At 42.5% G+C, this 17591-nt stretch overlaps 1 protein-coding gene across 1 annotated transcript in view; it reads left to right on the top strand.

Moving 5' to 3' along the window:
- The first annotated feature begins 1941 nt into the window (after positions 1–1941).
- prkg2 (protein kinase cGMP-dependent 2) overlaps positions 1942–17591 on the top strand; it is a 40772-nt gene continuing 25122 nt past the window's right edge. Inside the window, exons 1-5 of the mRNA XM_036144339.1 lie at positions 1942–2047; positions 3754–4271; positions 10020–10186; positions 13380–13493; positions 16086–16191. Coding sequence (XP_036000232.1) covers positions 3781–4271; positions 10020–10186; positions 13380–13493; positions 16086–16191 — 878 coding nt within the window. The 5' untranslated portion in view covers positions 1942–2047; positions 3754–3780. The remainder of the gene's footprint in view (positions 2048–3753; positions 4272–10019; positions 10187–13379; positions 13494–16085; positions 16192–17591) is intronic.

Genomic DNA, 17591 nt, shown 5'->3' with positions numbered 1-17591 from the left:
GCAAAACAAGTTTCACACAAATCAGCTGGGCGGGTCAAATTCGAAATAAAAAAGCAGATATCTCCGGTTTGTATGCTGGTGATGCGACAACTCATTCACTAAGCCTTAAATCACTGGTAGAAATCATGTACTAGAGTCAGATAAAAAGATGTTTGGTTGTTTTTTCCCTTCATTCTCCTCTTTTCTTCCTGTTTTTTGGCTGAAATGACCTCCTCAGATCCCATGCGGGTCTCTGATTCCTCTCGGATGGAGCCGGGGTGTCGGTGACCTGGATCGCGGTTTGACCTCGGTGCTGCAGATGAATCAGCGTTGGCCTCCCGCCCCTGTTGTTCTTTTTTCTGTCAATGGAATCAGCTGCAGGCCACACAGCTCATCACAGGCTGGGAACACCAATTAATCACTGGTGGGTGTGAAGGACCGCAGCATCCAGTCATTTACATCAGTGAAAATCAGAATGCATGATATCCAACAGAGAGGGTAACACCGCTAGGGTTGGTGCATTATCACACTGAGTGTTTGGAATATCTCTCTCATCCATGTTTTTGAATTTCCTGACCCAATGAATGCTGGTATTTTATTAACAGTCCAACTGATACATAAAAAACCCATAAAATGATCAGCCAACATTCTCTCTGTGAAGCTTTTCACCATTTGTTGGAATCCTTCCACAATAAACTAAAAGACAACTATTTCTGGAAAAAAAGAAACTAAGAGAAGTTTAACGGTGTCCCTGTTTTTTTCTTTTTTACTTTGTTTTTGATTGATTTCAGTCAGAATATTTAAAATAATAAAGAAATGAAAAAGACATCTAGAAAAATATTTTTTTGTTGCAGCAGCTTCAACGTAATCAACAGAATATCTGTGCACTTCACAGGAGACATCTGCATTTTCCAACAGGGAGTTGGGACCATTTTGTCCTGAACGAACAACCCATCTCAAGTCTGAGGAGGGCATCTGTTCACAGCAGATCTTTGATCTTTTTAATAAATTTTTAAACAGATCTAAATTTAAACATTAATGTCCTATTTACAGCTGGTCCTTTTTTTATGAGTCCTTATTCTGATGGATGAACCAGGAGTGCAGGAATTGTGGGACCCATGACAAAACATCTAAACCATATATATATATATATATATATATATATATATATATATATATATATATATATATATATATATATATATATATATATATTAAGAGGCCTCTGAAAGTGGCCCTTATATGGCGCCCCCTGAGGACTGTAGGCAGTATGTTCTGCTGATTGGCCTTGATGGATGTTAGTGAATGAATTGACAGATGAATGGATTGGCAGGTGCAAGATGGAGGGATTGATGGAAGATAGACAGGTAAAAAAAATGGATGGATGGAAAGATGGATAGATGGATGGATGGAAGACAGACACGTCAAAGATAGATGGATGGATGGATGTTGGATAGATAGATGGACGAGTGGAAGATGGATGGATGAATAAATGGAAGACAGGCAGGTAAACAATGGATGGATGGATGGAAGACACATCAAAGATGAATGAATTGATGTTGGATGGATGGATAAATGCTGTTTCATGGTTTCAGTGGCTTTGCTGAGTCATGTTTTAAATGTTTTTTCACGAACTGCTTTTTCAGGTGGATTAGTTTTTCCAACGAGACGGACAGTAAGAAAAACTCACCTAATAATAAAAATAAACCATAAAATTGTTCCTTAATATTTGTTTGTTTGTTTTAATCCAGATTAATTTACAAAAATAAAAACTCCACACATTCGGGGGAAAATATGCGCATTCATATGTTGATATTGATATAACACTGTCAACATATTATTATGAGCGATCAGAGCAACATTTATCAAACAAAATCGACGGTGACGTCAGTAGCGGTGTCCGCGCGCACAGGAGGCACACAGCTGGTGAGGGGGGGAGCGTGCGCGCGCAGCCCACAGAGGCGGAGAGGAGCTGTAGCTGTAGTTAAAGGTGGATCCTGATTGCTGCTGTAAACAGCTCGGTTCCGCTGCTGAGCGCGCAGCTGGGCTCGTCTGAAGGCAGAACCAGGTAAGAACCGAGATCCTCCCCGAACCCCCCGTTCCCTTCCCCTCACGTCTCCGCAGAGGCGCGACGGCGCGTCGGAAGTTGCAGGTGCACGCTCCACTTTAGATGTCTTTGATTGGTCCACCGGCGCCAATTAGCGTTTTAATTCGCTCCACCTTAAAAGTGCGAGAAATTAAACATTCCTCCCTAAAATCAAAGTCTCGTCATTTGTTTGTATTTCCTGTGAATTAGAAGTAAATGACGTAAATTATGAAAATGTACTTGAAAAAAAACCAGGAGGAATATTATTCGCAGTTTATTTTTATTTTCATTTTTAAATGGATGTTTGTATTTTGGAAGTTTGAACAGCAGGCTGGTCTGACCCTGTATCCCAGCAGGAATGTCATGAATAAAATGGACTGTATGTGTGAGTAGGCGGCAGTCCTAGACAGCAACATTATTGTTCTCTGAAATGTTTCTCAGTCTCAGTCATATGTGGGACATCAAAATCCGTTTTCTCCAGTGAATGTGGCCCGACCATCCTTCTGCACCCGGGATGCTGTCTGAGCAGACAGAGAGGGACCGTCCATGTAATGCAATACTTCCTGCCTTCTGAATATTTAATGGACAGGACACTTTCATTGACTCTTATACACTGGATCTTTCCTCCCAGCTTCATCAGCTAGAAATCCCACTGCTGGTTTTATTCAAATAGGCCTCATGTGCTTTTTCAAGACTTTTATTCCAAATCAAACGATGTAGAGGATTATTAAGAGGTGAGTTATGTCTCTGCCAGCTTTTCACATCTGGAGAGTGAAACCTTTGCGCAGTCTCTGCAAAGTAGCTCAAGCTCAGTCAGATTGGATGGAGAGCATCTGTGAGCACCGATTGTTTAGTCTTCTTTATTGGATTTAGGTTTGAACTTTGACTGGATTCATTCAAACACATAAATACGCTTTGACCCAGATCTTTTCCGTTGCAGCTCTGGTTGTGTTTTCAGGCTTATCGTCTTCCTGGACTGTGAACCTCCACCCCGGTCTCCGGTCTTTAGCAGTGCCCATCAGCTTTTCTTTCCGTGTTGCCCTGCAGGTCTTCTTTTCATTAATTCTGACCATTATAATCAGATTTAGAAGATGTGAGGGGACCAGCAGGATGCTACCACCACCACCAGGCGTCATGGTGGAAACTGTGCGTTCAGGGTGTGGTGAAGCATTTTTCAACCTTACCTGGCTTGTGGAAAACTATAAATGGGATTTTGGATTTCTTTCAACAATGACTCCTCCCAGTCTGCCATAAAGGCCAGATTCAGGGAGTTGTTGTGTAGACAGGTTACCCACCTGAGCGGCGGATCTCTGCTGCTCCCCTAGAGTACCCACGGCCCTTTTAGCTGCTTCTCTGAAAAATGCTCTCCAGGCCTGGTCTGTAAAGTTTAGGTGAATCATGTCGTCGTAGGTCTGCAGGTGGATGTACTCTTCCCATTTTCGTCGCCATGATTCTGTTTGTTCGTTAATGTTCTCTAACACAAACGGGAGGCTGTTACAGAACAGCTAATAACTCTATTTCCTGATCAGGCAGGTTCTGAAGGAGAAAAGTCTCACTGGATTTTATTTAGGGAGAGCTTAGCGTTAATGCAGACCAGTAATGTTTGTTCTTGTCTGTGCAATATAGCATTTTCATTAAAAAATACCACAATATTCTAGTTCTAATGTTGTTCACTGTCATTTCCACAGATTCTTCATCTCCTTCAGGACTTAAAAATGGGGAACGGTTCGATGAAATCGAAGCGTTACAAACCCACCGACAACGTTTCCGCCTCCAACGGCCAAGCTCACAAAGACCTCTTCAAAAACTCCTCTCTGGACTCCCTGAGGGCCCGGGTGGAGGAGCTGGAGCGCGAAGGCAGAAGGAAGGATGAGGAACTGTGTGCCAAGGAGCAGCAGATCAAAGGTCTTCAGGAGCAACTGGCCCGGCAGACCCGGGTTCTGTCCGAGCTCAGCGAGGAGCTGCAGAACAAGTGCATCCAGCTCAATAAGCTGCAGGATGTGCTGAGGAGCGGGGCCCCGGCTGGGCTGGCCTCGCGGCCCCCGTCCGTCAGGGCCAGCGGAAAGAGCAGCCCCAACCTGAGTGTCCGCATCAAGGAGACCCTGAACAGAAGGAAAGGAGCCAAAGCCGGCGTGTCTGCAGAACCCACGTCGAGCAGCCTGCCCAAGTTCTCCTTTGAGAAGGCTCGGGTACCGAAGGACGCAAGGTGAGACGCCCGTTGTTTTCAGAGGAGACGGCCAACGAGGACAGAGACGAGCCTGATGTGGGTGCAGGACAGCCTGAGGCTCAGTCAGTGCTGGCTCAGTGGGCAGTGAGTGGGAGGGGAAGCCAGAAGTGGGCAAGAAACAAAGAGTATGAGCATTCAGGTCAGCGATGCTCTGCTGCTGGTTGTCACTTTAGAGTTCAAGGTTCAGCCCAACCCGAGCCAGACAAGCACCTGTGCCAAACCTCAGATTTTATTCGACATCTAGAAAGTGAGAATCAAGAAGTTTAAAAAAAACTGAATCCTTACAACTCCATCCATGTTTTTTTTTTTGGTTTAAAACCAGAACATCAACACGCGCTGTTTTTGGCAGACAACAGTCGACGGACAACTTCACGGGGCAGCACATAGTTTGGCCCGGATGAAACAGGAGCAGGACTCTGTCTTTCTTTAGAACTGAACGGTAATTTTATCGATTCGTGCTGTCTTACTGTCTGTCCCGCCCCACAACAAAGGTTTATCGGATTTAGGAAGTAATTTGATCTCAGACTGACTGTTGCTCACAGGAGGCAGGAGGCTACACTCTCTGATTCAGTCCATGATGCTGAAAGAGGATGAAAAATGGCTGTGGATTGAAAAAAAAGAAAGAATTCCTTCATCTCATTAAAATATTTATAATGTCTTAATTATGAACTGTGGGACTATTAGCAGGTAATTAGCAGCATTAGTCAGCCTAGTAATGAGCCTGAGTTGAGAACCATAACTGATTTTTGTTTATTTGAAACCAGAAATGTGTAAAAGTAGCCTACTCAGCCTTTTTCTTAAAAGTTCCTCTCTTCAGCCAGCTGACTGCAGATAGACCGGCTACATATATGCAAATCCATGGTTTACACCAATATGGGAAACTTGACCTTGATTTTATTGCAAAAAAAAACTGAGCAGGAAGCTCTCCTCCATATTTGTTCAGCCTGAGTTCAACTCCGTTTGTCTCCGTTGAGATATTTTATCCCCTTCATACTGCAACACCAGTGATTCCTATGATAAGAAGCCTTTAGTTTTATATTGGTAGATCAGGGCTTAATTGCTTAGTTGTGAAGCATGTAAATCAGAGCATGAACACAAGCTCACAGACCTTTCAGACTTGTTGCTTCCCATATGGTATCTTGGCAACTCTATTTATACTAAAACACCATGTTTGAGTAACAGATACAATTGGTCTCATTAGGAGGGACCCATTTTCTTGAATGTGTACAGCACACATCATTTACGCCTTTTTGCCTTCCAGTTTCCCTCTTGTCAGACATGTAGAAAAAAACATGGATGCTCGCACTGTGAAACAACAACAATGCTGTTCCAGGCGATATTTTGAGCAAATACACAGAGCTGCAACATCCCGTCTGATGAACACTGAAGGGTAGCACCTGTACGGCCGACTAATTGTTACATTAATAGAGCTGCTACAAACAGTCAGACAGGTTTTACTCAACATTGCTGCGAGTAGCAGCCATCATGAATGCCGAAGTCGGGTATCATTCTTTTGCACAGACTTTCCGACTCGTAGTACCGACCCGGAGGTCAAGAATTCCGACTATAGAGGACAAATGGAACGCATTACCATTGTTGCCCCGCTAGTGCACCTGTTGTTAACGAGAGAACAGCCGACACTGATTAACGACTCCGTCTAGTGCTAAGAGGGAGTCGTACTAAGTGTACAGCACAATAAAACACCTATTATTAGTAAGAAAATAAAACTTGTCCACATCAACATCAAACAGACATTAAGACATCGTAATTTGTGATTTCCGCTCTAAGGATCCGACTCTCAACTGATAAAAGAAAACAATGATCCATTTTCCTCACCAGCTCAGTCTTGCTGTAATGAATCAAACTGTGAACCCGACATGCGACCCGACACAAAGAGAGACGTTTAAACGATTTGACAAACATGTGGAGCCGGTGTGGGTAACTTCTGGTTCTGGCTCAGGAACCTCTGTAAGGGAGAGGGGCAGGTTAGTCGCTGTGGTTTCAGAGAGATCCGACAGGCTGAGTCCGGTCCAGGGTCCAGAATCCAGAGCAGATTCGACAGGCAGAAATCACGATGGGCTAGGCAGGTCGATGTCCAGATACTGAGAACCGACAGGAGAGTCCGACAAGGGCGAGGCAAACAGGCAGGAATCCAAACAACAAACGAGGTCACTCACAGGAAGGCAGCCAAGGAGCGCTGGAAGGTTTACTCACAAGTTTTTTTCAAGAATCTGGCACCTACATGCTGGGGGAAGCCAGGAATATATAGAGCAGCCAGCAGGTGGAGCATCACCTCTAATCAGAGGAGTCACAGGTGCATGAAGTCAGGGGATAATTGCTGGAGCAGCACAGGGAGCGACAGCAGACAGCATCAGCACACAGAATTACAGCAAAACGTTGTGAACACTTACAGAGTTGGATGACGTCTATCTCAGGACAAAACGTGCCAAACTAACTATGTAGCCACTGCTGTTGAAACTGTAAAACTGGCAGCTCCCAAAGGTTTGATCACAGGTAACTCATAGAGACACAAGGAAATCTAAACACGAAGAAGACATGAGGATGCTGAGGGTAACGCAGCATCTCTGTTCAAAATGAAGGTGAATGCAGGTGATCTGAGATGAGGTTGCATGAGATCATTTGTTAGGCAAGTAAAAATGGGTTATATAGCATCTTTCATGAATTAACAGGAGAAATTTGCTAAATGCTGCACAGTATTGCTGAGGTCAGAAAAAACAACATTCTTCTTACATCCTCCTCTTTGATTGGTTATACCTCGATGAGGCCTAACTCTGAAAAACACATGACTGGATAATTTCTTTATTGTCTGTGCAGCAGCGGTTCATCAAGCTATATTGTCATTAAAATGAATGATTGATTATAGTTTTATTAGGATGCAACCTTAGAAATCATTTCCAGTAATGAACTACAGATCTGGCAGAGAGCAAACGATCAGCTGGTGTGTCGCTGTAGCCGACCGGCCGACTCTAATTACACTCATCCATTAAATACAATTTAATAATATACATTTATACTTCTGATAGGTAATTATTAGGAAATTGGTTATCCTTTCCACTAATCAGTCTGACTCTGACCTGTTTGGTAGGTAATGATCTGTTTTTGATTACGTCAGCCATCAACAATAACATAATTAATCATGAATATGAAACGAATTGTTCCTGTACTGCAGAGTTTGATCAAAGATGAATAACATTTGGCTAATTTTAACGACAAAACATTTTAATTTGCAACTGTAAATACATTGGCTTATCAAAATAAGATTAGATTTATATTGTATATCATATAGTTTATATTGAATTGACAGGAGTTAGCCACATTTCAGACTGTAGGACAGAGCGTTTGCCTCGTTTGCTCTTTGTTTTCTTGTCCCGGAGCCAGAAGGATGCGTCTTTGGTTTAGCTGCAGCAGGGTGATGGGGTTCTTCTGTGAGCCTCTCTATCTGTTCTGCTATTTCAGCCTGACTTGTTCTGCCACAGAAAGCAGCAGCCCGGTGACGCCAGTTAAATGAACAATCTAAAAGAACATCACCAGTCACCACAAGTCTGACCGTCTCCATGAATGTTTATCAGGGGAGAGTGTTTTCTTTACAAAGGAGAATGCGGCAGCACAAATTAGGTTTGCAAGTTGCATCCAAATGAACCTCAAGATCGGAACAATAGCTAATAATGACGTTTGGCCATAATACACCGCATCAGGTTCAGAGGAAACCAAACGCCTTATACCAACTCTCAGGCACGGAGGTGGAGGCATGATGATCTGGGCTCGTCTTGTAGCCACTGGTCATGGAAATAACTATGAACTTCTCCATATACCAAAGTATTTTCACGTCTAATGAGTCCGTCTGTCCACCAGCTACAGCTTGACCCAAACCGGGTAACAAAGAGGAGAACGAGCCCAAACACAGCAATAAATCTTCAGTAGAAAGACTGATTTTAATGGCCCAGTCAAAGTCCAGAACTAAACCTGATTATGATGCTATGGAGTGAAAAAAACAAAAATCCTCACACGTCGATGAGCTGCAGCAATGGTTTAAAGAACATTGGGCCAAAATTCATCCATAATGATGTTAGAGACCGATAAAGTCAGCCAGAAAACCACCACTGAGGGTTTTGCAGCTGAAGGTGGATCTATAAGCTGGTGTTTGTAGTTTTTTTACTCACAGCTTTTAATTTTTTTGGCTTCTGTTTTAACACAGAATGTTAAATTTAATTAAATTTGGAACAAACGCTTATTAGGTCCACGCATTCAGCCCACAATCTAGTATTTTACAGCTCAGTAAAAAACAACATGAAAACTGGAAGCTTTTTAGCACATTATAAAAAATTGTGAAACGTTTTGCTTTTTGTGTCGGTGCTGTTGAACGGTGCATAGTGGGCTTTTATGACCAACAGCAACTAAAAGGTTACAGAGCCGTCTATTGCGCTATAATTTATTACATAAACAACATCAGCTGCAACAAGCCTGTCTTTGCATCTGCAAAACAATGGACAAATTACCTTTTGTCATTCTGTCCTTTCTGCAGGATGATTGCTGTATGATTGAACAATTCGTGCAGCGTCTCCCTCCTTATGCAATCCTCATGTTTAAAACATATGTTGCTAATAATCCTTGTGTAGATTATATAACCACAGCCTGAAGCACCCCATTGAAACATCCTCCTATTCCTTGAAAAACAGTGACGTGTTGCAGAATAATGACTCAGCAAGGTGACAGCAAACGACAACAGTAGAAAGGCTGAAAAGAGCTGAAAGTGAGAATTTATGAGACACAATGAGGTGAATAAACAGACCACCCACACCAACCCCGCGACATGAGCTGTAAACTGTGGCTCTAAACCTTTTCAGCTTCTCCGGCAGAAGAGATGCCGTCTGCTCAAATGAGCGTCCGTAAACCTCGACGGTTGATGATAATTTTAGGTTTTTCGTGGCTTTTATGTGATTCATTGTCAGAGGAGGCCAGTGGCTGCTAGCGGTCATTGTTTCACAGAAGACCAAAGTATTTATCATGCAGGTAGAAAAGTAAAAAGGTGAGTAATGAGCATGTGGGAGTGCTGGTGGCTCACTGTTGCATCACTGTGGGCCGTGGTGGAGGAAGAAAGAGGGAAAGTGGTGATAAACGTGTAAATTGGCTGGATGTGTCTGATCATTTCCCCCCAGTCCTGTCCGAAATACTGGAGATGGTTGTTTTAGAGCAACTTCAGCTATGAAAACACGTTTTTAAATGTTTAATGTTTCAGATCACCAAAGAAATGTTGATGTCAGACTAAGATAACCTGAGTAAATACATTGGAAAAGCTATTATAAATTCATTTATCAAGGGAAGAGGTTTTCCCTGAATATTTTTCATGTTTGAAGAGGGAAGCAGAAGGCTGAACATATTATCTGACCCATGAAGTATAACGTCCACCAAAAAGAGGGGGGGGGGGTACTAAACCAGCCATTATACTTTAGCTGTGTTGCTCTACAAATTTAACACCAATGAATCATACCTAATTAGTTTATGATTTGCTTGTAATGTGTAATTTCTTAAACTGGAGACGTTTTGACCCTCTACTTGTTACTCCATCATTTTCTGCCAAAAGGACACAACAACATTAGAGCAACACTTCAAGTTATAAAGATAATGTTATCCAACCTTCAGATTCTAAATAACGAAGGGTAAGGTGGAGTCGTTTAACCCTTTCTGTGTTGCTCGTGTATTTGACAGCGTAAAGAAGATGCTGACAGACGCCCTGAACAAGAACCAGTACCTGAAGAGGCTGGAGCTGCAGCAAATCAAAGACATGGTGGAGTGCATGTACGAGTGCACCTACCAGCAGGGAGAGTACGTGATCAAGCAGGGAGAACCTGGCAACCATCTGTTTGTCCTGGCAGGTACGTCGTATCCTCACAGCCTGGTGATCAGAATAAAACGGCATGTGAAACCTTGACTTCCCTGCAGCAGCTGATCATTGTTTTGTCAGACAACGTTGCAGTTAATGCTAACTATTACGCCTGAAGATTTCATGCAGGTCTGAACAGAGAAGTCGTTGTGGAGGAGCCTGATTTTATGAAAAATATGTCTAAGTGTGAAGCTGATAGGGAAGAAGTTTGTTCTGTGGACTAACATTTTTTTTAAAACATAAAATAATAAGCAAGAAACATCTGCAATAAATTATTGTAGACAGGATTTTACCTCCCAGGTATTCCCCCCCCCCCCCCAACAATCACTACAGCCAGGATGCTGTGGGGAGGTTGTTGACTTATTGTTGTTATTTATCACTTCCCTTGAATTAAGTCCCAAAGACAAAGCTTTCCCCTAAAGGTGCATGAACAGAAATCTATATAAACTGACCTCTCACTTGATTTATTGCTGTTGTACTATTTTCCTAAGGACTTTATGTTTGCAATGGCTGTGTTTGTCCTAAAATGCGTGGTCTACTGTTGATAGCACAAGATAGAAAAGGCAGAATTTCCTTTGTGAATTTTCATTGTGATAAACACAAATATTTCTAAGCAGAACGCCATTGATGAAGATCGCGAAAGGCAGTGTTCAAAATCAAATAAATATTTATTTATCAGCATAGAGCTAATTTACAACTAATAGGCAATTTACAACTGATGTGCAATTGTATGGAACCCAAATGAGCCCAGTTTAAATTCTAATAAATTAAATTATACAGTACAGTATAGTACAGTCCTCATCCATCTGTTTAAGATAGTCACACACAATCAAAATTAGGTTTATAATAAATTGCCAATTGGTAAAGTAACCTAAGTAAGCCCAGCCAATCATATCAAGTGTCCACTTGGCATCAATTCCTCATCCTAAGGAAGCATATAGTGACAGTGGAGAGGAACAACTTAATTTTAATAAGAAAACCTCCAGGTTTGGTGTGAGCAAACCTTAATTGATTGGTGGCTGAGAGGAAGGAGACACCGAAAAACCCAGTCAGAATGGGTCAGCTGTACTTTCTACTGGGAAGGAAACCAAGTACATAACAGTACATAAAGATAATGGCAGCAACAGCTGCATCAGGGGCTCCAACCACAAAAATGATCCTGCTATAATAATAAGTAAACACTTCTAAAATCATATTCCTGGTCCTATGCATCTGCCTTTTGCAGTAATTGGGAGTGATGCATTGAAGAGTAGTAAGTTACAATAGTAGATTGAAGAACAGTGTTGTGTCATCCAGCAGCGTAGCCTATAGCAGGATAACTAAAGAGGCAGCTGAGGATGGCATAAATCAATCTAATTATGATCTTGATCAAAAATGAAACATCTTAAGTTTAAAATACTGCTAACGTTTTGACATTCCATGGTGCCGCTCATATTTCATCAGAATTATAGATAATCGTAAGTGGACAAAACATGCAGAAAATTTAGTGTTTTGCTTTCAACCTCATAAATGTCATTAAACAGCGTTTCAGCTGCTCTCTGAACAGCTTGGATGCACAGAACTCAGACCTGAATAAAATGCAAAGCAGGCGACATTGCACAGACTTACAGGAAACTGCAGCAGCCAATGTGTCCTCTCTTTCACTCTGATCACTGCTGTGAAGGTTGGAAATGCATAAATATTTTGGTGGGGGGTGGGGAACACCAAAGTAGAATACTAACTATGGGGAAATGAGTCTAGTCACACTGATTATTTAAAAATGCCCTGAGCTGATATTGAGAAACATATTTCTCGCTCTCTCTTTTTTACATATTCATACATATTTATCAACATTATAAATGAAAATATATAATAGTTTTGTGAGTGAAATTCCAACACAGTGTGTAAAAATGTGTAGCAGCTCAGTTTAAAATGTTGCTAAACATTTTTCTACTGTATTTCTATATTTAGTTCAACTAGAATTTATTTATACAGCGCCCATTCACAACATGTCATCTCAAGTCTCTTTGCAAAGTCTAGACTCCATCAGATCCTCCAGGTTGGTGAGAAAGTTTCCTCTCTAAGGAAACCCAGCAGGTTGCATCAAGTCTCTCCAAGCAGCATTCACTCCTCCTGAAAGAGCGTAGAGCCACAGTGGACAGTCGTCTGCATTGTTGATGGCTTTGCAGCAATCCCTCATACTGAGCATGCATGAAGCAACATGAGATCCATAATATATAGATGTTATATAGCCATACATTAAAATCTCTACCTGCCTGCACCATGAATGCACACAGTCATACCTAAAGGTAATTCAACCTGGAGAGACTCACACAAACAGAAGAGGCTACTAGAGAGATTTATTGACATAAATCATAAAGTTCTTTGGTGCTCGGCAGAAGATGTGAAAGCTGCGAATGTCTATGAATTTGGATGTTAATTTTAGGATCAGGATTAGTGAAGTCTTCCCCCGGGGTCCGGACACTGGTGGTGGAGGCCAGAGGAGAGAAAGAAGTCATGCGGAGTCTGTGAAAGCAGAGGAGGAGATGGGGTGGAGGTGGGTCAAAGCTCAGCTGAAGATCAGGAGAGTCCATGTATGGAGGGCTTTATAAGTAAAGCCTTGCAGGATGATTGGTTGAGGTGAGAAGAGGACTTGGTGCAGATTGGCTGGATTGCAGGTGCATAACTAGAGGATCAGGGAACAGGTGAGTTTTCCTGTCTGAGTTTTCGTCATTATATAGAGAGCAATTTAACTAACGGTCATGGTGTTGGACTGTGGGAGGAAGCTGTAATACCCGAAAAGAACCCAAGCATGCACAGGAAGTAGAGGCAAATTCAATGCAGAGACCTCAGCTTGGGATTTGAACCCAGAACCTTATTACTGCGAGGAAGAAATTACTATAAATACTGTATATGTCATGTAGTTATGTCCCACTTTACTCTTTTGTAACAAATCATGAGGAGGACTCTGAAATCAACCCAGACCACTTCTGATTCCGCTGTCAAAACGCACCAATGAAAGCACGTAATACATTTAATCAAACAAAGTCAGAGGTATGTTTATTCTGACTGTACAAACATATTTCTCATAAGTATTTTTCATGTTTGAAAATCTCATTCAGTTTATGTGTTTGTTGCTTTGACATATTTGTTTGGGATTAAATCAAAGATTCAGAGACATTTTGTTTTTATTTTATTTTTTGCAGATGGAAAGCTGGAAGTGTTTCAGCAAAACAAGCTGCTGACATCGATAACGGTGTGGACCGCGTTTGGGGAGTTAGCCATCCTGTACAACTGCACACGAACAGCATCGGTCCGAGGTAATGATTTATTTTTTCCTGCGGTAAACACTGACCGTTCTCTTAGCTGTATAGATTTTTTTTTATGTTTTTTAGGCTGGAGCTATCGCTGTCATACGGACGGAGCCCTCTGGGGGTAAAGATGTGACAGACGTGATCAAACACGGTTTAACACCCGTCTGATTCTGCTTCCTGTTTATTCTGCTTATTGTTGACATCCTCCCAGTGAGCCCGGACCGTGTTTACACAGCCTACTGTCTGTGTCCCAGTTTGTGTCCCATGGTGACCTCTCTAGTTTGAGACAGACCTCAAAGAAAAGTGTGCCGACTCAACTCTAAACACACATACAGGATTAAATAGATTTGGTCATAAAAAATGACTAAAGGTTTAGAAGCTAATTCAGTAGTAAGAACATATCTTTGTGCACTTTGTTTTCTAATGCCGTCTAGTGCCCCTCAAAAGTTTTCATACGCTTCAAACTTTTCCAAACCACAACCATAAACTTTGACATATGTTATTTGTTCTCAAATGATTTTTCCCATTTGGACCTCTGGTCTACCGCTGTGATTACAGCTGCAAGTCTTTTCAGCTAAGCCTTTGCCATCTTTCAACGTCTAATGGCTGAAATCTTTGCTAATTTGTCTTTGCAAAAAGGTCCAGCTCAGACACAAAGTTTTATATTGGTCTAACTCAACGAGAGCACCGTCTACTAGCTGTGTCCCCTCCATGACCAAAGGCAAAGTGTAAATTGACTTCTTTTGGCTTTTTTAATTGCTTCTTTTCCATACAGGCCAGGTTTGTGGAGTTAGCACAGACTTCTTGGTTACTTCTCAGATAAATGCTCTCCTCGCCCAGTCTGTCCGTTTAGGTGGACGTCCATGTCCTGGTTGATCTGGTCCATCCTCTTTCCATGTTCAGATGATGGATTGAACAGTTCACAGCCTGGGATTTAGTTTTACAGCCTAAACCTGCTTCAGGCATCTCCACAACATCCTCCCTGGCCTGTTAGCTGGGTTCCTTGGTCTTCAGGATTTGTTCTCTGATGTTCTCTAACAAACCTCCACAGGACAGCTGCATTTATACTGACAGTAGATAACATTCAGGTGGACTCTGTTAATTAGGTAACTCCCGAAGGCAATTGGTTAGGGCTTGATTTTATTTAGTGGAATCAGAGGAAAAGGGGCTGAATTTAACCGTGAGGCGACAGTGGCACTGGAGCTTGGGTTGCTGGTTTGAACTCCCATTCTCTCCGTCTCAATCGCTGTGTCCTTGAGCAAGTCGCTACACCTGCTTTGCCTGCTGCTGGTGGGCAGAGGGCCTGGTGGCACTGATGGTCTGGCAGCTCAACGTCTGTCAGTCTGTAGTGAATGTGTCCGTGAGTGACGCTTTGCTGTATAAGTACAAGCCATGACTACAACCCTCTCAGATTCATGAAGATCGAAGTTTTACAGCGTGCTGAGAATATCACCGCTGCTCTGGGAGAATCAACCATGTTTGTTTGCTTACATTAGCTAAGGTCAGTAAAAACGATCAATTAAATAATTATCGTAATTTCTAAAAATAAATACCATAGCATAGGAAATTACAAAATATCCATGTCATCATAAATAATAGCCAGAATTATTAAAAATCCCAACACGCACCAGCCTGGCTCACCAGTAGACGGCTGCTCAGTCAGCTGCTCAGTCAGCTGCTCAGTCAGCTCAGTCTGCCTGGTTTCGTGTCTCACTCACCTCCTAATTTGTCCAGATAACAGCATCGACATCGTCTGAGGCGCTCCTGATCTGTCTCTGATAAAATCCTGGTGGCTGTAGTTTGCTTTCACTGAAAGCCGTTACGCACAGGTACAGGTGAGCTGTCTTCTTCTAGCTGCACTGCCCCCTGGTGGAGGCGTTGGGCGTCCCCTCTCATAGATTTAGTTATCTTCTCTAACAATGGGCGCGCTCACTGTTTAATTCTTTGGTCTAAGATACACACACTTTTGAACGAGGTTCAGAGAGGGGACATAAAGTCACAGCAATTTTTAGATCTATGTTTTTTTTTTTTTTAAACTGTTAGGACTTTACCAGTTATGATTTCTTTCCACAGCTTTTCACTGAAGAGAAAAAGTGAACACGGAGCAGGATGTGCGAGGTCAGGCCTGCTGGTTTGTTTTAAATCATATCCGGAAATAAATCTTTAAAACACTTTGGATTCCTGAACGTGATCCGACTTCCTCCGAGCTCCTTTCCTGACTTCTTAAAAGCGCTGGGAAACCGGGAATGATGAACTGAGCTGCTTTTTCCGTGGTTGTGTTGACACAAGCTTTACACGATACCCACAACTTTACATCGATTGATTTTTCCCTCTCTGGCATCGGTGATGTAAAACACCGTGTGTCATGTTAGAGCTGTCTGATTGTGCATTTATCCACCTACTGCGGAGCTTCTGGGAGGTGCTCTGAGGTGACCTTAATGTTCTGGCTGATCTGGAAAGACTTTGACAGTTTGGCCCAGCAGGAGAGCAGATGGAGCAGAAAAAAAAGTGGAGGAACGTCATCTTTGCTACTGACTCGTGTCAAACTGTCACGGTCACTTCCTCCTTCCTGAGGCAAGTTATGCTTTCTTTTTATAGCGGTGAACAAAGTGAGGACGTGGGCCTTGGATCGGGAAGCGTTCCAAAACATCATGAGGAGGACGGCGGAGACGCGACACGAGCAGTACCGAAACTTCCTGCGAAGGTCAGACTGCAGGCCAGAGAGTTACCGTAATCTGAAAAATACAGCTCTGGGAAAACAAGACGGTGATGGAAGTTAAGTTGTGGTCAGAAAGTGCCACACGCTTTGATTGGGTCTTTAATTATTTATTCTGAACAGTTAGATGATTTGAATGACAATTATTGTTTTAAAAAAGGAGAATTGGTGCATAAATCTGCGTTTATTGTAAATTACCTCTCATCCACACGGTGTTAAAATGATGCATACAGGCTCAAATAATTGCCTAAATCTTTGAATAAGTGGTGCTGAAGGCTGTAGAGGGTACTTTACCTTGACGAGGCCAAGAACTATAAAACTGTTGTTAGTGATCATGATGGAGACAACTAGTAGATTTTCTCTGATGGTATAAAAGACCATGTTCAGCGACGCCACTTTGCTTAGCCAATAATCAGAATGATGGGAAAGTCCAAGGACCTCAATGCGGATCTGAGGAAAGAGATTTACAGAAATAAGGAAAGCTTGTTGAACCCATTTCTCAACAATTTCACATTCTACGATCATCAGTCAGACAACTTTACTCAGGAGCAAGTTATCTGGACAGAGTCTCGTTGAACACGTTGGACATATGGACCCCCCCCCCATTCCAGAATCCACACCTTTAAAGCTGTCTATAAAGTGCAGCTGTCTGCTCTGACAAATCAAATGATTTCTGGAGAAAATTCTGGTCAAACAAGAAAAAGATCGACTCTTAGATCGGCTTCTAAACCTAAGAGCATCGCCCCGATTTTTAAGCATGGTAGTGGTAGGATCATGCTGTGGGGCCATTTTGCTGCTATTGGTATTAATACATTGTGGTGAAAAGAATAGAGGGAAAAAAACGGCGGGTTGCTGGTTCGATCTCCTGCTCCGACCATCTCAGGCGGTGTGTCCTTGGGTGAGACACTTCAGGCCATCAGAGGACGGTCAGAGGGTCTGGTGGCGTCGAATTATGTCAGCCTCGCTTCTGTCAAACTGCCCCAGGGCAGCTGGGGTTGTCAGAGTCAGTTACCATCGGAGAAACTGTGCCAGGTGGAGGTGCTGGGTTGGTAACCGGTGTTTGCATGGAAATATATTAAACCTCTGGAGATCCGAGGATTGCAGTCCAAACCGAGGCTTTTTGACATCATATAGCTAAAAGGTGAAAAGGCTGATTCACTTCTGGTCCAGCTTGTATTTCAGGACAGAGCTGTAGTTTTTGTTCCTTAATATTTACTGTTTATTGTTATGATAAGCTGCTAGTTTAGTAAAGTTTTATAAACTGAAAATAGTTTTATTTCGATTTCAAAATACAGCCATGTACCCCGCCTCTCGCCCATTAAGAGCTGGAGACAGGCACCAGCATGCCCCGCGACATAAAGCGTGTAGGAAAATGGATGAATGGATGG

Source organism: Fundulus heteroclitus, chromosome 12 (assembly GCF_011125445.2).
Source record: "Fundulus heteroclitus isolate FHET01 chromosome 12, MU-UCD_Fhet_4.1, whole genome shotgun sequence".
NCBI classification, from domain to species: domain Eukaryota; kingdom Metazoa; phylum Chordata; class Actinopteri; order Cyprinodontiformes; family Fundulidae; genus Fundulus; species Fundulus heteroclitus.
The sequence above is the reverse complement of the archived record's forward strand: the minus strand, read 5'-3'. Positions and strand labels throughout refer to the sequence as shown.